The sequence below is a fragment of the Phyllopteryx taeniolatus genome, chromosome 9, assembly GCF_024500385.1.
Source record: "Phyllopteryx taeniolatus isolate TA_2022b chromosome 9, UOR_Ptae_1.2, whole genome shotgun sequence".
NCBI lineage: Eukaryota > Metazoa > Chordata > Actinopteri > Syngnathiformes > Syngnathidae > Phyllopteryx > Phyllopteryx taeniolatus.
In genome coordinates, this window is record NC_084510.1 from 26,231,609 (window position 1) to 26,259,480 (window position 27,872).

At 44.5% G+C, this 27,872-nt stretch overlaps 1 protein-coding gene across 3 annotated transcripts in view; it reads left to right on the top strand.

Annotated features, from left to right (window-relative positions):
• Positions 1-15,462, top strand: part of LOC133483530 (plexin-A2-like) — a 95,196-nt gene extending 79,734 nt beyond the window's left edge. For 2 of the 3 annotated variants that reach the window (XM_061784889.1, XM_061784888.1), the window contains 11 exons: positions 212-480; positions 2,097-2,163; positions 3,633-3,779; positions 5,765-5,924; positions 7,158-7,261; positions 8,689-8,785; positions 8,967-9,166; positions 10,456-10,625; positions 10,746-10,958; positions 11,771-11,921; positions 13,402-15,462. In XM_061784889.1, coding sequence (XP_061640873.1) covers positions 212-480; positions 2,097-2,163; positions 3,633-3,779; positions 5,765-5,924; positions 7,158-7,261; positions 8,689-8,785; positions 8,967-9,166; positions 10,456-10,625; positions 10,746-10,958; positions 11,771-11,921; positions 13,402-13,497 — 1,674 coding nt within the window. In that variant the 3' untranslated portion in view covers positions 13,498-15,462. Of the gene's footprint in view, positions 1-211; positions 985-1,015; positions 2,076-2,096; positions 2,164-3,632; positions 3,780-5,764; positions 5,925-7,157; positions 7,262-8,688; positions 8,786-8,966; positions 9,167-10,455; positions 10,626-10,745; positions 10,959-11,770; positions 11,922-13,401 lie in introns of those variants that run through there. The other variant, XR_009790140.1, reaches the window with a different exon arrangement.
• The last annotated feature ends 12,410 nt before the right edge of the window (positions 15,463-27,872 follow it).

The following is a 27,872-nucleotide window of genomic DNA, read 5'->3' on the forward strand; positions in this document are numbered from 1 at the left end:
TTCTGCTAGAGAGCAAACATATCTCGATCTCTACTGATAACAAACCACCATTTTGCATTCTCATACAAACTGTTGTGCCTCCATCCTGAGAGAAATTTGGGTTGTGCTATATCACTGGTATAAATCAAGAAAAGCTTTCAAACGCTTCTGCTCCCTGGGTAACACAATCATGCGATTTGATCTAACGAGCGCGATGGGACGACGCGTGCAGGTGCCGGGGAGCGGACAGGCGAGCGTGGAAAAAGCCTTGAAGCAGTTTGGGCAGCTGGTGAACAACAAAGTGTTCCTGCTGACGTTCATTCGCACGCTGGAGCTGCAGCGCTCGTTCTCCATGCGGGACCGCGGCTACGTGGCCTCGCTCATCATGACGGCGCTGCAGGGGCGGCTGGAGTACGCCACCGACATCCTCAAACACCTGCTCTCGGACCTGATAGAGCGCAACCTGGAGAGCAAGAACCACCCCAAGCTGCTGCTGCGCAGGTAAGCCGGCGTAATGCACTGCGGGGTTATACTAGTAAAACTCCATCACCAATAAGTCATGTTACCAACGTAGCAGCCATGTGTAGTGTTGATGCTAGTTTGAGAATAGCGCTCATGCACGTCAGTGAGGGCCTCGGCTTTGGTCAGAGACTCGAGGGCGGGTGAGATTAATGAAGTGAGGCTCCGTCAAATATTGCGAGCAGTTTTAACATTACAAACTCTGTTCTACTGAAATGGAATAATTTCACGCGGCCCACTAGACGATGTCCCAGGGCCCACTAATGTGCCTCGGCACAATGGTTGGCAATCACCTGATACCCGCTTCCGATTGGGCGAATACTGTAGTCTGAGCTTGTCAAAGTACAAGCCCTGGAATTCGTCCAAAATGGCTACTTCAAACCAAAGTGGTCCAACTTCCTGATCAATCTCGGTCGGGCATGGGTTCTTGAGGCTTTGCGTGTAGCTGATGCGGCGCAAGTTAGCTTAGCGCCTAGCATTCCCCCGGTAGTTCCCAAGCAGCCGGGAAAGCCCGGAGGAGGATGAGTGACTGTTCGATGTAGGTGCACGCTTTTTCTTTTTTTTCTTTTTAACTAGCTCGGAGCTGGTTTAAAAAAACAGTGCCGGCAGCTCCGGCAGCTCCGTGGTCGGACCTGCTTGAAGCCGTTTTCACACTAAAGCATATACAATGACGTCGGTAAAGTTCAAATCTATACCGTAGGCCAAATCTGTACTGTCTTCCACATATTTGCAGCAGGGCTCAGTCCCTAGTAGTACTGTACCCTTATGAGGGCCGTCCTGCAATAGAATCGCACATGATCTAAACCCGCCTCGATGATCTTTTTAGCATTGCTAAGTCATCACGCATTGTTCTTTCCAGTCCAGGCCTTCTCCATGCGTTTCTGATGGCTAAGTAACGAGGTCAGGTTTCAGGCAGGCCAGCCTCGCTTCAGCAGCGTGGAACCGCCATTCGAGAACATGAGACGACGGGGCGCCTGAGCAGACAGGTGAAAGACAGCAATGGTTCCAGAGTGAAACGGGATGACAACCTAATGGAGGAGAGCGAATACGGCGCCGGCAGAGTCCTTGTCAGTCTCGCTTATCTTCCATGTGCCACTCATGAAATATTCGTCCGCTTCTTCCGCCGTCATCTTTCCTCCCGCCTCTTCGGCAATCTCCAGATTGTTATCCCGGCGGCGAGGACGGCCCGCTGAATGCTTAATGACTCGTTTCTTCGCCACGCGGGCTCCGTCAATCTGAAGCGAAGCTCATTAAAAAGAAGTAAACACGGCGCGCAAAGACATCTGGACACACGTTCGAGCAGCTGAGTGGCGACGCACAGCCGTCACTCCTGCAGAAGATGTCATCACACGCAAAGAAAAGAAATTAAACGCGAGGCACTTAAGCTCTTCTGAGGTCCAGCAAGTGAATCCAGGATGCTATTTTCACCCCGCAGGATGCGCATGTCGTGTCTATAGGCTCCGACACTGTCAGGCTCTTCTTTGTTGAATTATGAAAAAAATAAACTAGGAGCACTCAAAAGTCTCCAGTGGAAATGACGACCCACCCCCATTATTCCTCAACCCCCCCCCCCCCCCCTCCCCCACTTTGCCTCGCAGAACTGAGTCGGTGGCGGAGAAGATGCTGACCAACTGGTTTGCCTTCTTGCTCCATAAATTTCTCAAGGTAAGAAAAGATTTCTCACAACCAAGCAGTACACAACCGTAAAGTCTTTTTTTTAGTCATCAAAATGATTTGTACTGTACCACTCTTTGGCATCCCTCCATTGAAGGAGTTGGTGAAGCTAAGTCACCGCCAGTCGACAACAACTGACTCTTGTGGGACAATAGGAATCGAAAAGAACACTTTATTTATTTACTTTTGGTCTCCACATACGCAATTTCGAGCTTGCGAATGGCGTGCGACGAACTAGTTTAAGAATATTTTGTCAGGCGACACCAGAAAGTACACTCAGTTACCGCCGTACGAGTTTTCAATTGCTTTATATTGAGCAAATTTACTGCCTAGTAGTGTTTTACTCTAATTATGACTGCATTAGCACGGGCATAGTTCGAATGTGCTAATTTTCATTTATAAATTATTGTTATGTTGAAATACATTCAAGTTCAGAAAGAGTTACGTAAACTGATTTGAAATTCATTTGAATTTGATATCCCCTGTGTAACGTACACTCTATATCCCTATTATCTTCCCAGCTTTTCCCTGGTTGGGGTCGTCGTAGTGGATGACAAATTGAAGGCTCATTTCTTTATGTTTTGGCATAGTTGGGGCTTCAGAGGATTATCAGATTTCAAATTGGGCCCTGGCACTCAAAGTTTGGGAATGACTGGGTTAGTGTTTGATTTGAAACACATCAGAAAGTATGAAAAAAAAACTGTTGCTGTTCATGGATGTCTTGTTTTGCTTATAACACAAAGAAAGTATTCAAATTTGAGAGTATGAAATCAAACAATTTGGACTTATAAAAAGACAGTTGAAAACCTTTTTCCTTTCTTTCCGTTTAGTGTGCAAAAATCTCACTGGCAAAAGCGATTTTTTTCCCCCCCTGAATTATTGTGCCGAAAGTCATTAGCGGGCTAATGATGCTTCGCTGTGATTGCGGTTTAACTCAACCGGAGTTTGATTCTTTGGTTATTTAGTTATTTGGCGACGGCGCAAAGGAGCGGTTGAATGTGAGAGGAGGATAAATTGCTCCTAAAAGTTTGCTTACTCTTGAATAATTTGGCCCCAACGCCCCCACTTTTGAAACGATGGCTACACTCCCGTTAGCGATAGACTACGCCGTGTTCTGACTTCCAAATTCGGGTTACGTCGCCAGCGGAACGCTGTAGTAAACCCAGGACTTCCTGTAGTTGATGAAGGTATTGCAGTCTCACGCCTATCCCATGATGCCATACAATTTACGTAGCTGGCACAGCGATCGGCTTCCCATCAGTTTCGGGCATTTTCTCAAAGCGATTGCCGTGCATGATACAGAACTTATCCACCTGCCGAAATTTGGGATGTCTTTCTCGATGCTGAGAAGCTTATCGTCTCACCTCATCTCCTCCCTTGCCTTTCTACTTCTTTTGTCCGCCTTTCTCTCGCACATTTTCCTCAAATCCGTGGCGTGGGCGCCCGTCCAAAACAAAAAGGAGTCTGCCGGCGAGCCCCTCTTCATGCTGTTCTGTGCCATCAAACAGCAAATGGAGAAGGGACCCATCGACGCCATCACCGGCGAGGCGCGCTACTCTCTGAGCGAGGACAAACTCATCCGGCAGCAGACGGAATACAAGATGCTGGTGAGTCGCAAAGATGAGGAAAACTGCAACACGTTGACTTTATTTCTACTTCCCTGTTTCCGGTGAGAAGCCTTCAGGTGGAAAACGAAATCTTACGGCTCACGTCGCTAAAATGGAGGGCTGTCACTATCCAAACTTTTTCCAATCGATTATCCGATTGCTATTTCCTCGAGTACTCGAGTAATCTCGCTTAAAAAAAACTCGCTAACTAACATTGAGCTCCCTCAATGTATTTTACACATCTAATAGTGTCTTCAAAATCCCATTTTTGGCAACGGTTTTCCACTGGCCCAACAGTGCGTCCGTCTGCATCAAATGGTTTGATTTTGATTTTGATTTTGATTTTGAAATGAAATGATCGATTCAGCCGAGTTAGCCGATTTTTCCCCCCACAGCCCTACAAAAATAATGCTGTAAGATCCACTCCACTACATGTGCAATACGCCATATGAGTGACTCGACGCGCGAAATCGACCAGGCGTATGAGCGAAGGGGATGTGACACGGGTGTTAACATCTTGAATCCCTGAAGGCTCCGATGGATTTTTGCATCAACCTCTCTTGGATCAAGAGCGCGTGACTGCGCATTGCGATGCTTTTACGTCGTCCACTATTCCAAAGCGATGCCATGGTTGGCATAAACGGTGCGCGGTATCCTTTGTTTTTTCCTACTCTGTTCCTTTCCCCATCTTTGAGACGGCGACGAGGACATGCGGGGGAGGCGGGTGGGTTTGGTGCGAGGGTTGGCTTGGCTTGTTTTGTACGCGCGATCCAGGAGAGCGGGGGTCATGTCACTCGCAAAGAGAGAGAAAAGAGAACAAATTGGCATTGAGTCGATGCCGAAAATAGACGAGAAAGCACCATTTTGTGAAGGCCATAATCCACTCCTAGGTTTTAAAGGTCAGAAGACAGAGATGTTGCACATTTTGTGTACACGACCAATGGTCTTAGATACAGTCTAAATAAATGAATGTTCCCCCCCAAAAAAAAGACTTTCACACAAACATTATCCAGGTGCAGCTTTAGAAAATGCTTGGTTTCAGTTGTTGCTGCTGAGGGTGGCCCAACTCGTTGCAAGGTTCAGGGGACAATTACGTTTCCGCACAGGACCACGTAGCTTGAAATCGTTTTGGGGTTGTTGTTTTTTTTAGATACAATCACCATCTAAAAACTACATTTTATGTTTATTTGGATCATCTGTGTCTGATATTTACTTGTGTTGAATGATGTTAAACATTAGAGTGGGGAAATAAAAGTAAAAAAAAAGAAACTTTTTCACAACACCGTACGTTGTGTAGAATATAAAATGCAGGCCGGCAGGTTTGTCTTCCCTAGATTCCCAGACAGTAAAAAGAAATTGCAGAAGTACAACAACAGCGGGAGAGCCTAATAAAAGTGACACTGAAAACTGCTGCTGCTTTTGATTTGAGTTTCCAGCCGAGGTTCGCGAGCGCTTTGTCTGACATTTCCAGAAGAATCCAAATTTACAGACAGCCGTGTGTTTTGGTTTTTTATTCCCCGTCAAAGAAATTCATCTAATTGGACAAAGCAGAGGCCTGGGTTTGCATACTTTAGTGCAAATAATGACAGACGAATAGGATACAATCATTCCCAAAAAATGAGTCATAAGTGCCCAAATGCTTCTGGCAGCCTGCTCGGTAATTCGGCAACGTCTTAGCAACGTCGATGGCTCGCTTAATATGGGGCTGCCGGTTCCACACCCGTCCGTCCGTCAGTATAACTAACTTTTCCCCAAGGCTGAAAGTTTCCCCTGGCGACAGGATGACACCTTTGTGGTCACGGTGTCAGGCAGTCGCAGAGTGTCTCATTACTGGTTGAAAGCCTCTGCCAAAGCTGCACAGCTCCATCCTGGAGGTGTGAAATTACATTTCTGCCCCCGAGATCCCCTCAACCGGGATCCTCTGGAGAGGAGCGCCTAATGGAAAGGACTTAGCCGGCGAGTAACAGCCGCCTCCTTTCTCCCAGACGCTGAGCTGCGTGAACCCCGACAACGAGAACAGCCCGGAGATCGCCGTCAAGGCGCTCAACTGCGACACCATTACCCAGGTGAAGGAGAAGATCCTCGACGCCGTGTACAAGAACATGCCCTGCTCTCAGCGACCGCGAGCTAACAACATGGACCTAGGTGAGGCTCCTGGAAACTCCAAATTGCACCACTCGCCCCTGTTAACCCTAACCCTGTTACATGTTACCCTGTTCTCAGGGGCACACTTTCTGCCCCTTGGGTCAACTCCACCCAGGGTGTGTTTAACTCATTCACTGCTTGAGATCCGCAGCCATTTGCGAGCATTTTGACTGTAATCTTTCAAAACCCACAGAATATTTTGTTGTCACAATATAAGCGCCAAAGCTACAAAAAAAAGAGTAGACTCTTCTTTTACCAGAAAAACAAGTTTCTTTAGTAATCAGCAGTAGAACGTGGGTGGATTTGACCAAAATGAAGAATTTTGAGCAAAAAGAGGAGAAAACAAGCTTTTTGTCAAGCAGAACAGTGATTTTGACGCAAATATTGTGCTTTTGCTTTAGTGACACCTCAAACTATAAAACAACAAAAACAAGACTGACAAAGGCTTTTTGAGGGCGAAAAAAGAATCTATTTACAACTCCTAAATGTGCATTGCATGCACGAGTGACACTGACACACCTCACGGCTCGATTTGGACGTGAGTTGGTTTTTTTCTTTTCCAATGGCCTTCCTCATTCATACAATGAACTTGTGTGATTTCTTTCTTTCTTTATTTTGTATGCAATTGCGACACATATCCGCGTTACCATACATACATACTATGTTCGAGTGTCAGATACTTCAACTTGTCCGACTTCAAACGTGTCGGCATTTCTCTCATAATCGACGCGATAAGCCGAGATTCACCCCTAAACCTACAAGCTGTGCTGATCTCAAATCCACAGCGATGCAATGTTGCCATCTCCTGGTGTCTGTTTGTCATTACAGTTATGTCGAAGCTTGAATTTCACGGATGAGCTGGGGGGGGCAAAACCCTCTTCCAGACCTACCCGTAGGAAAACATACTTGACGAATATATTTTATCGGTGACATTCAATCTTTGGAATCCAGTTAACAAATATAAACGGCCACGGTAGCGCAAGAGTGATACATCCAAAAATAAAAAATCAACTCATCAGCCAACGCACCGCTGTATTCAGGTAAGACCAAATAAAGCAATCGAGACACCATGACAGTCGTTTCACGGCAACGGTCGGCGTCAGAAAGCAGCGTGCTAACTCGACGCGCAATGATCGCAACGACTGAGCCAATCCGTGGCCGTGGGACCCCGCGTAACGGTCAGCCACGCTCAGATGTGACACCTTCACGATCGCTTTTCTCCGCACACCGCAGAGTGGCGTCAGGGCAGGACAGCTCGCGTGGTTCTTCAGGATGAAGACATCACCACCAAGATCGAGGCCGACTGGAAGAGACTCAACACGCTGCTGCACTACCAGGTGGGCGAAAACAAACAAAAACAAAACAGGGAAAGGAACCAAATGAACCTGTGTGCTTTCCTTTGTTTGGTTAGTTAGCTGACGGCTGGCTTCCCACCGGGATTCTTTTTCAACCCTTTATGAAGAACAAATCACGATTCCGTCTTATTCTTCGCACATTGACAATTTCTTCCTTAGGGTTGAACACATGCACATAGTCGATTCTTCAGCTTCTACGCGCAGGTCGGCCGCCTTCGATGACGATTCATGTTTCTTTGTTGGCCGAATGTTGGTGTCGACTCACCAGCCGGAGCCAAATGAACGCTGGAAGTCACACGGAGAGGAAAAAAAGGAGAGGAAATGACCTTCGCAGTTTTGCTCTTTCAATTTTAATCTGCCAGTTGTGGAAACAGTCATTCGGTTGAAAAGGATGATTCCTATTTCTTTATGCATTTCTTCGCAAACACCGACTCCCCTTAGACCATGGGCGGGCGAACCTATTTCACTAATATAAATACTGAGAAGGAAGAAACAAAGTTAAAATGTGTATGTAAAATATAAATGAATGAATTGAGGAGCAAATGAACGGTTCATTTTTGTTTTTGTAAAATGCTTCGTAGGTTGGATGAAACCAACAGTAGGGCCAAAACTAGGGCTACTCCTGACTTGGACTTTTTATGCATTTCTTAACAAGTATGTTTTTCTTTACGGTAAGGGCTGAACGACTACGAATCCGTTGTAGTCCGGTCAAAGTCAATCAATGATGTCATTGATATTTTTTCAGCACAGTTACAGCGGTCCTCAAACTTTTGGGGGGCGCCACAGACATATTCCGTTGAACAAATCAAAACAAAGAACTCAAAAGACAACTCGCCATTACGCTAATTGTCGCTGTTGTAATTACAGTCAATTAGTGGGAATTCTGCACACGTTTTTTGTGTTCCATAGAAAGGACTTTTGACTCGCCCGTCCGTTGAACTATAACGCTCTGTGGAGCAGTGAAGCATCCGGCCGACAAGGTGACATAGCCTTCGTACGTCTGTGCGGGTCACAGCGTACGAAAACAAGCTGAGCGGTGGATGAGAGTTGCCGTTAGCCTCGCTAGCTTCGGCTATTCTGATCACCGCTCGCATAAAAGATTCGTAACAGCTGCGCCTCAGGACAGGCGGCGAGGAACAAAAGCAGCGGCTCCGTCTTTGTTGCCAAAATGTTATGTCTGACAATGCACAGTCAACGACGGTGTGCTAACAGAAAGTTGATTCCTCCTAGAAGTAGTTTGCTTCCAACACACACCGACATCGCAACACTGAAAGCGACACTTGTCTTTATGACTACGATATTTTGTAGACGGGCGAGTCGAATGTCCTCTTTAAATTGGCTGACTGGAAGAGACAGTTAAAAAAAAAAAAAAAAAAAAAATCCAATGTTTCCTATCTTCGACTTTACAGGTGACCGATCGCTGCACGGTGGCTTTGGTGCCCAAACAGATGTCGTCGTTCAACATCCCGTGCTCGGCCAGCTTCCCGAGAAGTATCAGCAGATATGGTCAGTACTGTCAACGAAATACAAAATCAATGAAAACGTTGTTTTAGGTTAGGGAGCGAGCAGTCGACCAAAGTCAAATGGTCGAAACTACAACAATGGCAATGTGATCCTTCAAAGTGGTACAAACAGGTTGAGTTAACAAAATGCCGACTGTCTGTCAAACTGGCATTTGACCCTCCAGGCGTGGACATCCCCTTCCGCTCCACGCCCACCAGCCCCGACAGCCCCCACTCCCGCGTGCCCATGCTGACCCCCGACCTGGAGAGCGGGGTCAAAGTTTGGCACTTGGTCAAGAACCACGAGCACGGCGACCAGAAGGAGGGCGAGCGAGGCAGCAAAATGGTGTCGGAGATTTACCTCACCAGGCTCCTGGCGACAAAGGCACGCGTCACAAATACTGCATCCCTCAAAACAGTTACTGACTTTGAATAACACTTTGGAAAATTGTTCCTAATATTTGACTTTTATCGTATCATATATATCTTTCACATTTTGAAATTCCATTCTATTTATATGATTTTGTTGTTGAATAATTTTACTCATTATATTTTGGGGGTTCATTATATTATTATTATGCTTCATTTTAATTGTATGTATTCATGTATTTGTTCCTACACATTATTAATTAATAATTACGTTATTCATTTCTCAATAAGGCGGCACGGTGGCCGACTGGTTAGAGCGTCAGCCTCACAGTTCTGAGGTGCGGGGTTCAATCCCCGTCCCCGCCTGTGTGGAGTTTGCATGTTCTCCCCGTGCCTGCGTGGGTTTTCTCCGGGCACTCCGGTTTCCTCCCACATCCCAAAAACATGCATTAATTGGAGACTCTAAATTGCCCGTAGGCATGACTGTGAGTGCGAATGATTGTTTGTTTCGATGTGCCCTGCGATTGGCTGGCAACCAGTTCAGGGTGTACCCCGCCTCCTGCCCGATGACAGCTGGGATAGGCTCCAGCACGCCCGCGACCCTAGTGAGGAGAAGCGGCTCAGAAAATGGATGGATGGATGGATTTCTCAATAAATCGTGTAATCGTAATGTTCAATTACACAGTATTCTAATATATAATTCATTTACACCAAGTGCCACCATGCATGACATTAAAGAGTTTTCATGAGGTTTTTTTTGATTGCTAAAAAGTATTTTTCATATTGTAGTAAGCCACTCTAACAAAAAACTACTTAAGGATGAAATTAAAAAGGAATGTACATAAAAGTTAAATAAAAATGCTTCAAAAACAAAGAGTTTGCAAAGAATAAATGCAAATGTCTTGAACATAAAAGTTAAATACAACTGAACTGTACTTAGGCAGCGATTCTTTTACCTGTTACCTCTATACACTATATAATAATACTATAATAATATACTCAAAGCAGTTCATGTCCATAAAATTCAAAATAACATTTCAAAAAAACGTACAACATGCATTTCAATACGAAAGCACAATTGGTGTAGTTGCGCTACCTAGTGGCGAAATCAATGAATTACAGTGTCTACAATTCACCATTTTTTTTGTCTAGAATTCCAGTTACAGAGAAATGAAATTTGAACATTTGAACACAAAATTGTAAAAAAAAAAAGAAAAGAATGAAAAGAATGAAAATCTCTGCATGGACAGACTACAGATTGGAATGTGTCCAAAGGTGCTAATTGTGTGCTAATGTCGTCTTCAGGGCACGTTGCAGAAATTTGTGGACGACCTGTTCGAGACGCTGTTCAGCACCGTGTGCCGGGGCACCGCCCTGCCGCTCGCCATCAAATACATGTTCGACTTTCTGGACGAGCAGGCCGACCTGCACGGCATCTACGACACGGACGTCCGCCATACCTGGAAGAGCAACTGGTGAGTGGAGTGTTTTCTAAAGTGATCCTCCACTCAAATGTTCTTTATTTCCAAAAAAAAAGTATCACCAGCAGGGGTGCCTCTTTGTTACTATACTTTGATTCCCTCCGCTCTTCCCAGCCTTCCCCTGCGCTTCTGGGTGAACGTGATCAAGAACCCGCAGTTTGTCTTCGACATTCACAAGAGCAGCATCACGGACGCTTGCCTGTCTGTGGTGGCCCAGACCTTCATGGACTCGTGCTCCACCTCCGAGCACCGTCTGGGCAAAGACTCGCCCTCCACCAAGCTGCTCTACGCCAAGGACATCCCTCACTACAAAAGCTGGGTAGAAAGGTAGGGTTTCCTGTGTGTGTGTGTGTGAGACTGCATATGTCAGGCTTGGAAATAATAGAGCAGAGAGATGATTTGAAAGCGTGTGGCGAGGTGTTGAGTTTACAACTGCACGATTCCGATTATAGCTTTACGTCGATTACTCGGCCAGTCACGTGTTTTGGCACTAACGACACGGACACGTCGCTGAAATCAAAAGGTGCTGGAAACTTAAGCGTGTGGCAATATTTGACTCAAAATCAGACAAATATAACAAACACACAAAAGTGCTACGAACGCTTATTTGAAAAGGCATCTGCTTACGCTAACTGACGAACAGACAAAATCCATCAGGAAATTCACCAAAGGCCATCCATCCTGTAACAGTGAAATGACAGATATATAATATAATATGCTGTGTCGCCGATTGACGCGGCGGTCAATCGGTACCCTCGTTCACCCCATCGAATCACAAATCAGACACCTTCATGGTTATTGCAGCTAACAAAAACGAACATAATTCAAAATCGAATGCAAACTGAACTTGATTATGTTTGTATACCACCATCCTGTCGGATGCCATTAGATTTGTGGTACATTTTACGTACCCCTTGTTTGTTCTGATGAAGAAGGGGCACTTGGTTGGTTGAAGCTAAAAGTGTCCATCAAATGCAATTACACAAACCTATGTCCAAAAACAGTGAGTGTATTCCCGATTATGCCGCTCTAGCGCCTCCGATGTGAAGCAGCCGCTGCGGCCGCGTACCGCTCGGGCTTATTTGAAGGGAGAAAGCTTGGCCGCGTGTGACACGGATAGCGTGCGTCTCCCCTTTCAGGTACTACGCCGACATCAACCGCCTGCCTGCCATCAGTGATCAGGACATGAATGCCTATCTGGCTGAGCAGGCGCGCCTCCACTCCGGCGAGTTCAACGCGCTCAGTGCCCTCCACGAGATCTACAACTACGTCAGCAAATACAGCCACGAGGTGAGGACGAGTGCGCCGCGGAGCCGGAAAATGTGACGAAGAACTCGCTCATCGTTATGGCATCCAAGCAACTTTCAACAGTGACCTTAAAGCGCACACGTAGTCCAACCAGGTCAGGTCATAAAGGCCCTTTTCCACCGCACTATGTCACGGAATGGGGTAACAAAGTTATCCCAGTCATATTCTTCTGAGATACTATCAGAACTGTAAGAGATGCGGAAAACCAGAACCGATCGAGGTGTCGGACACTAAAGACTCACTTTGCTGTCTGACAAGTATTTCATACATCACATCAGCTATCGGTGTCGACGTCAAGCAGCATCTCGTTATCTGTGTGCAAACTCATCGCAAAGACTGTACTGCGTTAGCTTATGTTAGTGATAGACCGCAGCACATTCTGACTTGCGCACAAATTCGGAACCGAACTCTTGTCATAAACCGAGGACTGTGAAAACTATACACAGATGATCATCGGTCGACGGGAAATTGTCAATGCGAGGCTTCAAAAGGAAAGAGTGGCATCACCAGATTGACACAGAGAGACTGGAAGAGTCACAGAGAGGCATAGAAGTGGACGTCCTTGGAAATGTATCGGTTGGCTCCTTGTTACAGGACAAGTTGTGAAAAATGCACTGGAATATTGAACAGTGAGACATGTGCATTCAATTCAGTTCACCTGTAAAGGTTGTAGTGCGCTTTATTAATGAGGTTTATTAATTTCACCGGAAAGCTCAATATGCCTAACTTTTTGTGAGTAGTCTGTCGGCACAAAGTTTATGTTGATATCAAGGCATTTGTCTTTAAAATGTCCATCGAAATATTACATCAGGATAACCTGCAATCAATCTGACTCAATGTTGCGCAACAACCTTTATTGTCAATCAGCATTAGTTATCAAACGGTCCACTAAAACAAAATAACGACGACGGGACTCGTGTCTTGACCGTCGTCGCGTCGGTTGTACAAAATAAACCGAGGCAGTTCAGCCCAACAAACGAACGAACGTGTTCTCATAGCTGTGCAAAACGCGGCTGGCTGTCAAAACCTGAAATTGCTGCTGTATGATGAATTGTTTACCGCATACAGAATGCATTGCTGTACTTCCAATGGCTGAGGCCGAGCTTTAGCGGTTCACGCAACCGTTTACGCTCCGTCTCCATGGGAGCCGAGCCAGCTTGTGAGTGGGCAGATTGTCCGGCGGTTGGTGCCCTGTTGCGACCGTGCACAGCCATTGGGCGGACATGACACTAGCTGCATGCATGTGTGCTCTCTGATAAGAGTTGGCAAACATTGGCAGTGTACTGAATTTAAAAGCAAACGTCAAAACAAAAACAGCATCACGCAGGCCAAAGTGGTAAAAATAACAATGCCAGCTAACACTCATAACATCTGGGACATTAGCGAGGACGAAATGAATGTTGGCGTTCACTTTGGGAGCTTGCTAAGTGTACGTGTGTTTGTGTGCATGTGTGTGTGTTAGATCACCGAGGCGCTGGAGCAGGACGAGCAGGCCCAGAAGCAGAAGTTAGCGTATAAAGTGGAACAGATCATCTCAGCCATGTCTGCAGAAAGCTGAGACACACACCGACATACATAACACGCACACACTCACACATACATGCTGTACATGCACAAACGCACAATACAAGAAAATGCTGGGGAGGGGGAAACACGCGCACCCAAATGTGCACGCACGTCCTGTGTATGCCTGCACACAAAGACCCTGAGAGACTAATGTATGCAGGGATGCTTGCTAAAACTTTACGGACCTAGTACAAATGACACACGGTGCAAATGTGCAAGAAAACACACACGAACAGCAAATCATCCCAAAGCATGATGTTTGTATTCAAAGCCATTCTCTAGTAACATTCATCCGTTGTCGGAAAGCCTCCCGCTGCACGCCCCCCTGGGGGGAGCGGGGCTCGGCGGCCCGGCTCGAGTGCCGAAGAGAACCGCGCAAAGGATGACAACTCATCTCCAAAGGATCGACAAATAGAGGCGCTTACGTGGACTAATAATAGCCAAGTGTCGGATGTGATGACGGTACGATAGCTACGCGTCACAGGCGTTTTGCATTGTGGATTTGAGCAAACGTGGATTTCAAAATTGTGACGCGAGCGGACATGTTAACCTCTAGCTCCGCTCCTGCAGATTCTAAATTCATTACAAAGGCTGTGTTCACACTTTCGATTAAAACAAACACTGGTACGTTTTCTCTAATAGTAATGCTGTTATTACCAAACAAGCGGACCGGAAACAAACTCAAGCGGTTTGGATGAGTTCACCATATCCATCCATCCATCCATCCATTTTTCGGAATGTGGAACAAAGCCTGAGTACTCATAGAAAACCAATGCAAGCAAGATTCGAACTCCGGGCCTCTCGGCTGTGAGACAGTCATGCTAAGCGCTAATGTGCTGCCCGCTTCAAAAGTCGAACAAAATTCCTTCATCCAGTTATCACGCGAGATGTCAGAAAAACCCGTGAGTGATTCTCAAAAGAGGTATTGTACGCGAAATAATCAATGCCTAAGTACAGTTCAGTTGTATTGAACTTTTAGGTCCAAAACATTTACATTCAATCTTTAAGAACCGTTTGTTTCTAAACATTGATTTAGGTACAATTTTCAAGTTGTATGTGCAATACATTTCAATTGAATAATTTTGAACTATATTGAGGCAAAATGTGAATGTTAGTACCTCAAATTCCACACAGAACAGAGATTCAAACCAAGAACCGTAGAACTGCGAGGCAGAAATGGTAATCGCCGCATGTTTTCTGCTTTGGTCCAGAACAGAGAACAAAGTGTGAACACAGTCAATGCAATCCATTTCAGCAATAGTCTCAACATTCATATTAGCCCACGCCCCTTCATAAAAATCGATGAAAATGTGCGCCACGGTACTGAAAGCGCAGCATGAAATAGGACATGTACGGTGGGTGATCTATCGAGCACTAACTCAGTCATCGGAAGCTAAGCGGAGAACAACTGTAGGAGAATCCGTCATTGTTTCCATTGGACTTGAAAAGCACCGAGTGTGCCAGACAAGAACACCCGCCGCCGCAGCGGAGTAATATAATATGGTGTCTGAGAAATCCACTTGAATGGAAGTAACCTGGACAATGAGGCTTGGGAACAAGCTTCGGGAGCTTCTAATTTGGCCGTCCTTTGCGGTGCAGAGCGCTCCTGGCGGATCTGTGACGATGGATGCCACGTGCGCTTGGCTCATTAGCCGGTCCTTGTAAATTTGACGCCTCCCGCCGCCTGACTGCACTTCACTCGCTTCGCATCCCGCCTGTCTCCATCTTTCATTGTGGAACTCACGTCTCTTTTGCTGCTGTATTTATAGAGTGCCATATAGAAACTTATCACGAGGAAAGTGTCAGTCTGAGGCCCGTTCAGGGTTTCGGTTTTGTTCACGACGCACCAAACTGTGACAAGGACAAACGTCTTTGTGTGCTCGATCACGCCTGTTCATGTGGAGGGCTTTTTTTTTTTTATTTGTGTTTTTTTGTAGCCCCCTCCCAGCCCACCCCCATCAATTTAAGACTAAAAGATGAGGGGGGAAAAAAGCCTCCATTTTCTGTTAAATGTTGAACTATGACAAAGAAAGGACCCATGTGTTTTATGTGTGATTTGATCAATTATAAATGTGTCGTGCAATAAACTGTCGGATGTGGGTTTTTTTTTAAACTATATATGATTGTATAAATATTGTACATAGAAAACACTCCTATTTTGCAAGCAAAAGATTCAATTTGTACTGTTGTTATACATTAAAATGAACAGCTGACGATACTCATTCTCGCCCGGTTTCTTTTTGTGTCTTGCAAGAGACCTGCGCACCTAGAAACCGTTCAAAAGGAGCCGCATACTATGAAACGGAGTGAATTGAAGATCTACTTGTCTGCTTTGTCATTCTCAAGCCAATCTCATGCTTCCTGTTTTCTTATTCTAGTAGCTCACTGGCACGCCGATTCACTTGGGAGACGAGAATGGAGCTTTCATTGGAAAGGTATCATGTTTTGTTACATGAACACAAAGCCTTGCGCTTCCACTCTACTGAAATTAAACAGGAGCTGGATGAGATATCGGCTTATTTGGAATCTCGAGAAAAGTAGCGCCACGTCGTCAATCCCTTTGTAGTGACAGAGAATGGATGTCGACGCAAATGATTTGAGGGTAGTTCGTGGAAAATAGCTGACATTTTCTGACCTTTTGATAATCATATACCATCTGCTATAGAGTTGTATAATCTGACATTTCCAATTGGCCAAGGGTATGCACGGTTTGGCAGCATCTTCATTTTTGGGCTTGTTTTTCAGACCAACGGTCATCCCGAAAATCTCAACGAGTGGGAGTAACCTTTCTATCAACTCGCGCATGTGTGACCAGTAATTATTAGGATTTTTATATTTTTTGTTGCTGAAAGACAAAAATGCAAAAATGAGCTGCTTTGCCAACAAATTACTTTGTTTTAGTATCGAAGCTGTATAACTTATGTTTATTTTGTGTTTAAACTTGCAGCATAAAATGTGATAACCCAGCCAAAGGCGAGACCTAAATCCAAATCAGAAATGCACATAAAGAAAGGAAGCAAGGAGGATTTTAAGGAGAATGTTAAAAGACATTTGTGGAAATGGTTGGCATTTGACTCATTTCCTTGAATGACTACTGGGAAAAAAAGTCAACAAACACCAATTGTTTTTCAAAGGTTAAGCGACACTGCTGCGAGTGACAGGAATTCATTTCGCCGACAAGCAACTGCAACTCTGCTTAGGGTTACGGCAATATCGCGACAGAGAAGCAAAGCTTGTAAAACAACAAAGAACTATCCAGAAGGAAATGATTCAATCCCTTTGAATTGGAACATTTCAAAAAAAAAAAAAAAAACCCTGCAAGTGATGAGCAGCTTCCTTGGGGAGAGAGGAATAATTTGCCTTACTGTAAGTACTGTGACAATATTTGGTGTGGCATGTGAGCAGCGTATAAGGACTCCTCCGCACTTGCTGTCAGGAATTCATTATTGATGTTTATCCCTCAGGGCAAGCAGCAGAGCAGTGGGGGGCGATTGGGGAGTTGCGTGAGCATTCGGAACCTTCAACCTGCGTGGATGTGGCTCACGACACAGAAGTTGACTTTTCCTGGTAGGAGGTTGGACATTTGGGAATTTTCTTTAAATGTGGCATTACGTATAAAATGGATTTTTTTATTGTAAACAAACAGTTGGGTCTCAAATAATTGTCCTCTGACAGCTGCAAAAAAACCACAGGTTGTCCTCTTGGTGGACTTTGGAAAACTACTGGATTCCCTGTGCATCCACAGGACCGCATAGAATATGACTCCATATCCGCTTGGCGGAGGGCTCTTTCTCGTCAGGACTGCTACTGGTTTTCGAAATTCTCAATCTTGCACAAACACTCAGGGATCGTGGACTATATAATGGGCCCGCCGCACACCGCCAACTAAAAGGACACTGAGAATGGATATTTGGCAGATTGCCCCATTCACTAACAAATCATACTCGTGCATTTCCGCAACAGAGATTCAAACCACTTTAAATCCACGTTAATATGAAATTCTAAAGATCATTGTAAAACACATATTGTATATTGTATATACTGTATTGTTATTGCTTGAGGCACCGCCACCAAGCTAGCGTACATTTTAATGTCCAGACTTTGCTTTTTCATCCACAGGAACATTGCCACAACCAAAGCCGAAAAGGAGCCATCGCCGAGGTGGACGGCGACCGCGGCACAAAGAAAAGGAGAAAGTTTATCCAACAAAGCTTGAAAGACAACGAGAGCGGGCGAGCTAGAAAGGTGGCTGCTGGGCCGAGGCAGCAAGGATTTAAGGCACCGGCAGATGCAAAACCGGGCAGGGGATGGCGAGGGATCCTGGTTCTAGTAAGCCATTTCAATCCAAAAATCACTTACGACGGGAGAAGCAGCAGCCAAATTGTGCCACTACTCTCTTTCCGCTTCAATGGCCAGATTTCAAGTAATCAAATTGGATTTTTCATTTGTCGTACTACCATTTTGGAACAGTACAAGGAGTAACGATTCAATTCGGAACTCATTCGTTACTGTCAATACGAATGGCGAATGGGGATTTAGAGGGAGAGTCCAGCGTGTGGACAAGGCCAATGCCAGCAGGGGGCGCTGTTGAGTCAGTCTCAATAAGTTTGCTGGCTCAAGAAGCAAACATACAGGTAAGGCCATCAAGGTAGATCTCCGCTATGGCTCATTGAGGAGCTTTTATTGGAAATGCTCCGTGGACATTGTGGTCAATCTGGATGATTAAAGCAAAGACAGTCACTGATAAATAAAACCTCAAATACGTCTCCTGTACAATCAAGCGGCGTTCCATTCCCTGAGGCTGCTGAGGTTAGCATGCATCAGCCTCCCGCCACTCTAATTAAATATGCAAGCTGCATTATCAGGCTGCACACCATCAAAGCGGCTGGGCGCCGAGCGAGTGTTTGTTCTTGCCAAGGCCAACAGACAGATGTCCAAATCGGGGAACCAAAATCCCCAACGGATCAGCCCAAACAACTCACAGAGTGATCACAACCCTCCACATTTATCTAATCAGCTATGAAACATTGATTTCACATCTCCTCCTTTTGTCCACGCCCCTTAACAAAGACATTAGTGACGTCATCGCACATCGTCTGGCAAAGGAGATCGTAAGAGTGCACGCAGATGCTAGAAATCCAATGCAATATTGATTAGTTAATTCAAGAAAGGATGGAAGAAAACGTGGACTGCACCTGGATGGTTGACTACTGCCATCCTGTGGATACAAGTATAGTGACTTAAGCAATTTAGAAAGCGGCTACATCATCAGCCCAACTTAACATTCTTAAGGAGGTCATCGGAGAGGCTGTGCATCTTGTGCGCGCGCGCGTGCGTGCGGAGGGTCCCGCAGGTCCGAAATACTGACACACTCATGATTCACCATGATGAAAGGAACACTCGCTCTCAAACGTGGATGATTGCCTCACTTCCGTTCTTTGGCCTGCACACTAAAAGGGTCAGCAAGACATCGCCGCCTGGACCAGATAGAGAGATAATGGTCAAATCCCCCCCTTGCCCACCCACTTCTTCTCAGAGTCTCCCTCCTGCCCTCTGGAAATCACTTCAAGACAGGCGCCCTCCGACGCAGCCAATCAGTGAGCTCTGTGGGATTTACAGCTCTATTTTATTTGTTTATTTAATTTTTTAAAGCTCCATAATTAAAAAAAAAAAAAAAACACATTACAACACGCACGCGTGTCTGCCATGTGTTTGTCAGAACACATTTCGTCAATTTAAAACGTTTATTCCAAAAATTAAAAAAAATGCCCTCCACTGTTAAACCGTCAAGGCAGAGAGCAACAGAATCATTATGGCGGTACAATATTGCTCCGGGTGGCCGGGCCTTCCCTCTTCCCAACGAAGAGCATCGCTGTTTTATAGCTTCTGCCAGAGGCTCGCAAACACTTTGCCTACCAAATAAAATAGTCAAGATTGATATGAGGAACAAAAGAAGCAACGAAACTGTACAAAAAAAAAAAAAAGTCATGCACTGTAGGTTTTTAGGTTTTATGATCTGAAGTCAGTCAGAAACAGTTGACATTTAAACTGTTGAAAAGGGTAAGTCTATAGTTTAGCACCTATGCGCTTAAAAGTTATCCGATAAAAGTGTTATTTTGCAATGGATTGGTTGTTGAGTGCTTTGAGACTTTACACGACCTTAACAGTTTTTTATTGATATTTAAAGGAGAAATTATGTGTGTGTTGTTTTTGTTTTGTTTTGTTTTTTTAACAAAATAAACCGTTAAATACTGGTGGGCCAATGTTGAATTCTACTGTCATTACCGTGACAACCAAGGCCGGCGCTTGCGTCTTATTTGGCTTGATTTACAGAAACAGAGACCAGAGTCTGTGAGCATGTGTACAACACCAGTGTTTCTCCCAAGTGTTGTAATAGTGCCACTCGTTGTACACTGGTTCCCTCTAGTGATATGTGACAGAATCACTGCCTGGCTACAGTCCGTCCGTCTTGTTGTTGACCAATACCTAGGGGCTACTATCATACGATAATGCTGTTTGGAAAAACTGGCTCCCCAGAGACCCAATTATTTGGATAATAATGATCCAGAATACTGTATATCCCTTTGAAAACATTCATCCATTCATTTCTCTGCGTCCTCTGTTCAGTCTCTACCGGCGGACACCTTATTTACAGAGCACATAGCGCTAAGACAACAATCCGCCTTTACAGTCACGCAGTCAATGAAAGGGGAGAATAAATAAATAAATAAATAAATAAATAAATAAAAGCCCACTTATTAATGTCAGCCGAGTGAATCACAACACTATTAAATGACAATTTGAAACGTGTTCTGGTGTCTAACACTCATTATGTTGGTAGAAATGTGTTTTTATTGAAGAGCATTTTGGGCGAAAACATCACCGCCGAATTATCTGGCGATGGGACTAATTATGACATTCTAATTAATGTCGCTAAGCAGCACAGGAGGATAGTAGGAAGCATGGTTCTGGGTTCCAATCTGGCTCAGACCTTCCTCAGTGGAGTTTGTGCGAGTGTGAAATCACATTTCAGGAACATGCGTGTTAGGTTCAATGAACACGGTGGGAATGTGAGGGGACGTGCACTGTGATTGGCTGGTGACAAGTCCAGGGTGTACCCCGCCTCTCGCCCAAAGTCTGCTAGGATACGCTCCAGCTACCCATAACCGTAATGAGGACAAGTGCTGTAGAAAACTGAAAGATGAATGGAAAATTCCTGTAGTTAACTTGTGAGATGTCGTCATAAATAAGATTAGTTAAAAGCCCAGTACAGTAGTTCCTTGGAATTTACATGCTTCAGCGATCAAAGAACTCAACCAAAGAATTCAATGACCAAAAATCCAGAGCCCAAACCAAACCAAACCAAACCAAACCAAACCAAACCTTCTATTTTCTTTGTCAAATGGTAATGACGACCTCATTCTAAAAGGAACTTTTACTTCACCGCGTTTTATTTGCCATTGACATTATTTACTTGCAGAACTTCTCGACTGTTATTATTATTCTCTTATAGGGAAAACTGAACAGAACAGAAACCCAAAGCCTCCTGCAACTGTTTGTTTTTGAATCCCGACGGGCCGCTGTAATCGCGTAGGCCTCCCTCCCAATCAGCTCTGCAGTGTTTCATCAAAAGCTCTTCTGTGGCATGAGACCACACGGCCATGACTTCACTCCCCATGACCCCGTGATGGTTCACTGGTTGGCATTCCATTTCATATTTTTAGCTACTATCCTCGGAAGACTGGGAACCCCCCAAAAAGGACTTTTCACTGATCCATCATCTTCAAGACCACATTAATTCCTGCTTTCAACACGTGAACTATTTTTTGTAATACTTCCACATTAGTGCAACGCCATTACGAAAGCGTAACAAGACCTAACAGTAACCACAACAAGGTGGAAGATAGCTAGAAAAAGTCTGTAGAAGGAAGCACACTTAAATGATGCATGAAATGACTGAGTCACAAAGAGTGCAGGCGCAAACATCAAATACAAACTCGAAAACAAATCTGATCCAGGACGCTGGGCGACTGCCGATTTGTTTCAGGGTTATTCATATTTCAAACAAACTAACAAATGTAGAGATACGCTTGCTGATATTAAAAACCTTTGTCAGACAGTAATGCTAAAGCAGGATACACATATACCGATATTCAGATTCATTTCCCAACCCAATCCCCCACCGCTCAACGTCAGCAAAAGCCAGATTAACAGAGATCTCGAAAAGATTATCCTGAGTGATTATCCTTTGGTGTGGAGTGTGTTAAGAGTTCCTTTTTTCCTCCTCGATGTGCTTGGAAAACAGTCAGGGCTGACAATCGTAAATGTTAAACGTGCAAGATTTACGATTGCAAATCGTTATGCCCTGTGGCACACGCTGCCTCTCACAGGTCAGTCTTGGTACTACGACAGACATCTGGTTTGGAGGAGGAGCCTCGCAATTATCGGTTATGTGTGTAGTGTGCCGTGTTGGTTCCGAGTACACCACATACCGTAATTTCTCGTGTATAATGGCCATTTCCCCCCCCCCACCCAAAAAATTGTCAAAAGTCAATAGTGCGCATTATACATAGGCATTTTATAAATGCATGCCGCCATCTAGAGGTTATGAAAAAGCTGTACACTTTTATTCCAAAATGCCACCGCGTCCAAGAGTTTATGAGAGAGGTGTACACTTTCATTCTAATATGCCACCGTCACGTAGTGGTTATGAAAAAGGTGTAGCCTACACTTTCATTCCAATATGACAGGGGTACGTATGACTGCATATATGTACAGTTGTGCTCATAAGCTTACATACCCTGGCAGAATTTGTGAAATATATATATATATATATATATATATATATATATATATAATTATTTTATTTTATTATTATTTTTTTTTTTAAATATGACTGATGACTGAAAAACAACCATCATCAATTTCTTAATGGTTATGTTTTCTTTAATGACAATGCTTTTCTGAATTGCTTGACCGTTTAATTTCAATCCCATTAAAATAAAATTAAATGTGTGTTGTCTGCCCTTTTATGTTTTCTTTAAAGAATTGTAACCATCTTACAAATTCTGCCTGAGTAATCAAACATATGAGCACAACTGTGTGTTTTCTCATTTACTAAATAAAAGTAGGGCTGTGAATTTCAAAATAAGCGCAAGTAAATAAATAAAGTATTACTTGTTCAAGTGCTTAACTTCAGAATAATTCTTTGAAAAAAAAATCTAAAAGTACAGATAATACTTCATGTTTTGATCATATCGGTAGAAGCAAAATCATGCATTATAAAAATGCATTATACATAGGTAGAAGAATTTTCCAGAATTTTAAGGTCAACTTTGAGGATGCGTATTATACATGGGTGCGCATTATGCTCGATAAATTACGGTACTATAAGAGCAGTAAGCAAGCCGATTTTCTTTCCCCTCAACAAGTGTGCGGTCTGTCATATTTTTAAAAATTGATTTAGATGTTCAAAGACAGTGTGTGTGTACACGTCTTACGTCAAATTAATATCTGTTTGCAGTTCGAGCTCAGTGAAAAAAGGCACATTAGTGAAGCATTTGACTTGAAAGGTTTCACTGTGTCCTCATGCTGTGAAGAAACAACATGACAACAATTTGAAACAATTTGCCCTCTTGTGAAAATAAATGTGGAGCCAAAATATGACGTCTCTCAATATTGATGAAATGTCATCTGATATAAAAAAAAATCATCTGTTTAGTGTGACTGATGCAAACAGTGAGCATGTTATTCCAGTCAGGTGGCCCGAGTAAAGTTAAGGTATTACACATTTATCCTACAACCCCAATTCCAATGAAGTTGGGACGTTGTGTTAAACATAAATAAAAACAGAACACAATGATTTGCAAATCATGGTCAACCTATATTTCATTGAATACACGACAAAGACAAGATATGTCATGTGCAAACTGATCAACTTTCAACCTTTCAACATTAATGGTGCCTTCACAGATGTGTAAGTTAGCCATGCCATGGGCACTAACACAGCCCCATACCACCACAGATGCTGGCTTTTCAAATTTACGTCCATAACAGTCCGGATGGTTCTTTCCCTCTTTGGCCCGGAGGACACGACATCCACAATTTCCAAAAACAATTTGAAATGCGGACTCGTCGGACCACAGAACACTTTTCCACTTTGCGTCGGTCCATCTTAGATGAGCTCGGGCCCAGAGAAGCCGGCGGCGTTTCTGGGTGTTGTTGATAAATGGCTTTTGCTTTGCATAGTCGAGTTTCAAGTCGCACTTCCGGATGTAGCGCCGAACTGTATTTACTGACATTGGTTTTCTGAAGTGTTCCTGAGCCCATGCGGTGATATCCTTTACACATTGATGTCGGGTTTTGATGCAGTGCCGCCTGAGGGATCGAAGGTCACGGGCATTCAATGTTGGTTTTCGGCCTTGCTGCTTACGTGCAGTGATTTCTCCAGATTCTCTGAACCTTTTCATGATATGATGGACCGTAGATGATGAAACCCCTCAATTCCTTGCAATTGTACGTTGAGGAACGTTGTCCTTAAACTGTTGGACTGTTTTCTCACGCACTTGTTCACAAAGAGGTGAACCTCGCCCCATCTTTGCTTGTGAACGACTGAGCAATCCAATCGTGGCACCCACCTGTACCCAATTAGCCTGCTCACCTGTGGGATGTTGCAAACAGGTGTTTGAGGCGCATTCCTCAACTTTCTCCGTCTTTTTTGCCACCTGCCTGTCCCAGCTTTTTTGGAACGTGTTGCAGCCATAAAATTCTAAGTCAATGATTATTTGCTAAAAACAATCAAGTTTATCAGTTTGAACATGAAATATCTTGTCTTTGTAGTGTATTCAATTCAATATAGGTTGAACATGATTTGCAAATCATTGTATTCTGCTTTTATTTATGTTTAACACAAGGTTCCAACTTCATTGGAATTGGGCTTGTATTTCACAAAGCGCTTATCCAGAATTTTCTGTACAACTACAACCAAAGAAGACAATACAGATGTCAACGCTCAGTGAAACTGACAACACAGCGTGGTGACAAAAAAAGATTTCTGCTTTTTGCCTTTTAGTGGGAACTTTTATATCTTATATCATATTGCCTCATAAGACATATCAGGATTGGTCATTATATGTAGTTCTTGGCAGAGAAAAGAGGTTGTACACTACAGGAAAAAAGGAGAGCTACGTGCGTGGCATAAAGACGAGCAAAGAAAGTCAAAGAGCGAAAGCACGCAGGGAAATAAAAAAAAAGTGATGACACACTTACAAAAGGGTCTGGATTTGGATTTGTGTGGGCTTGGCTGAAGCTAAAGGGGATTCCTTGTGAGAAAGTGCAAGCACAAAAGCTCAGTACAAACATTTCTCCCGAGACACCTCATCATGCATTTAGCGCATGGGCTCGGTACAGTATATGCGCTTTACGTAATCGTGAGGTGCGACTATCAGAGTTGCCGCAAGTCCACCTACAAACTGAACCGCGCTGTCACAAATCCTACGGGAGCAGATCGCAGCCCATCGTGGGAAATGGGCAGCGACTAATCGGAAAAGAGGTTGCATGCGTGAAAACGGATGTGCACTAAAGGGTACACTAAAGGGTGACAAGCAAGGCCGACGGGTTTGAAATCACTATATGCGTGTGGTACAACATTCCCCGCTGTCTGACGCGCTTTGTTGGTTTCCCCGCCACGTGACGAACACACACGTATGTAATTATTCGGTTAGTCTGACTTTGAACATAGTGTACATGCAAACACCTTACTAATTTGGTAAGCTAAAGCATGTGGTGAGATGTCAAGTTTTGACCGTGATCTGCACATGCTCCAATGTTCCTCCACCCCAAGGTTTGACTGGGAAATACAAGAAGCCATTGGGAAGGGCAGCATCGGCCGGCAAAAGAGAATGTACCAAGGACCCCCGAAATCCAAAATGAATTAATTCCATTTGCACGAGGATTCAAAGATATTTTCTATTTCTTGTTTATCCATCCATGGTCATGGTTTATCCGATTTACACATTTAAAGTATGAGCATTTGGCATATGTGCCATTAAATTAGCAGCCTGACATTAACAACTGGTAGACTAGTATTTGAATGACCTGATGTTTGATCTCCGGCGTTGGTCCTCCTTTATTAATTAGATTGCGTTTCGTGTGAAAATCCCCTTTTTTTCAGGTTCGCTAGAATGTCTTCCATGTTTGCCTTTCATTTGGAGCAACATTTTAGATTGCACTGACGGTAGCAGGTGATTGGCTCATTGCCTTCCTGTCACGGCCCTAAAGCTGGCCCTCCGCCAACGTGAGCTGGAACTCCAAACCGAAGCTCGAGACGTTGACCTTACGCGTCTGGCATAAGAGCTACGGAGATGGAGACATCTCCTCACCGCGCTACTTCTACCACCACAGCGCCACCACCTATGCTACGGGTTTAGAACCCCAAACCCTGCTCAGAATGGCGACGGCTCTGTGTGTCAGGGTACTAAGTGTCCTAAAAGTAACAGTAAACAAGAAAGCCGTACTTTGTATTGCCCCTTCTGCGCAATATTTTGGAAAATGCCACTCTTTGTCGTCTTCTCATCCAGTCCATTCATTTTAACACGGAAGATTGCAAGCGCTAACGCAATGTGAGGGTAATGAAAAGTGGAATGCCTTGAGTCGTATATTTTGGGATTCTTTCCAATGAAAATGCAATGCCAAACCGATCGCGTAATTTGAGTGCTTTCCTGTCCACGCAGCTCGATAAGATCTTAGCCCAACTACTGCAACCAAAAACAATGTCGAGCACAGGCGTCTAGTCATGAAAATGATAACCAAATGCAGGGGCAATTAGCTCATATGATTATTAAAGTTGCCACAAGGAACATATCAGGTAAAAGATGTGTAAGTGCCTCGCCTGTAAACAAATGCAGTGCAGCTCAGCTTCTGGCTAGTCAACGTCCTGGCTGGTCATATGTTTAAAAGATATATTTATAGTGGAGCGTGATTTATTTATTTGAATTATTACTGGATTGTCACTAGTTATTTTGAGTCACCCGTTTTAAATCCCCTTTGTCTTTCAAATGTTCTTTTATTGGGATATTTTTTGAATTGATAATTTTCCATTGACTTAATGTATTTCTTTGACTTTGTAAAGCACTTTGAAATGCCTATGTATGAAATGTGCAATACAACTAAATTTGCCGTGATTTTTGCTTTCCCATTTGACCCCTAGTGATTATAAATGTGGTTTCATCGGTATAACCGGCCCCACGAGGGCAACCATTACGACGACGTTGCCCGCGATGAAGAGGTATGACAGCCTTACCGTGAGTCAAATGAACTAAGAATAGCTTAAAGTTCACCTAAAAAAGAAAAGCGGAATGTGTTACGGGTCTCTTCTGCCACTGAGGGTTAAAGGTCCGTTCAGCACAATCTGACAGGAAACTGTGATTGACGAGGGCCCAAGTAGCTGCAATACTTAACTCGCTAACAGACTATTGAGTGTTTTACCGGGGTGATGCGAGTGCCGCCGTCCAGCTGCGGCTGCTGTCATCGGCACGCCGCCGCTTTGCCTCGCCGGGGCGGGGGCCGTGCGTGCGTTGAGCAAGTCACGGTGAGAGGCCAATTGGCCGCCTCGACACCCCGCTGTTTGAGCTTGAGGTTTGGGTGGCGGTCTGCCAGGGGAGGTGGAGGAGGAAATGGGATGTGGGGGTGACGGGCAACGGTGTCAGATGACACGACTGTTTTAAGAACAGATCCCAGCGGTCCGCTTCTACTAACTGCTGTCTATGCGGGCGGGACCTTTTTTTCATACTTTCGCCAGCGCTTCCACATGTGTGAGAGCATGAGAACTGAGAAAGCAATTCTTTTTAATTTGCAGGAGAGAGTCCAGACGGCGGGGGGGCTCCTCTGTGGAAGTGTGAAACATTCTTCGACCGCCGCCGATTGATGGCCGCGTTGAGGGCCGCTAGCTTCGGGCTACAGAAATGGATTAATACAATTAGCATAACACTGAGTGGCACCTTTGTTTCCAACGTGATATTGTGCTCAGCAGTCCATCTCCATAAGCCTGTTAGAGACCGGAGTGTCGGCAGTCACCTTTCATCGTGTGCTGGTTTACTGCCCCCATCCAGCGGGATTCACAGGTCAGGGACTCATTTTCTAACCTATCACCTAACAAAAGAAAGAGCAGTTTTAATGCCTGTATATGCTGAAAGTGAAAGGTATTTGCGGAATGCTGCACTTTTGGAAAACACGCAGAATCCTAATAAGAGTCGAGTCTCCTGCTGAACAACATCTGCCTTGCTTGACGGCGAGGGGCGTGGCCGGCAGGAAGACGGGTGAAGGGCTGGGCCTCGGCAAGGGAGAGAGGGAGTAAGGGAGGGCTGTATA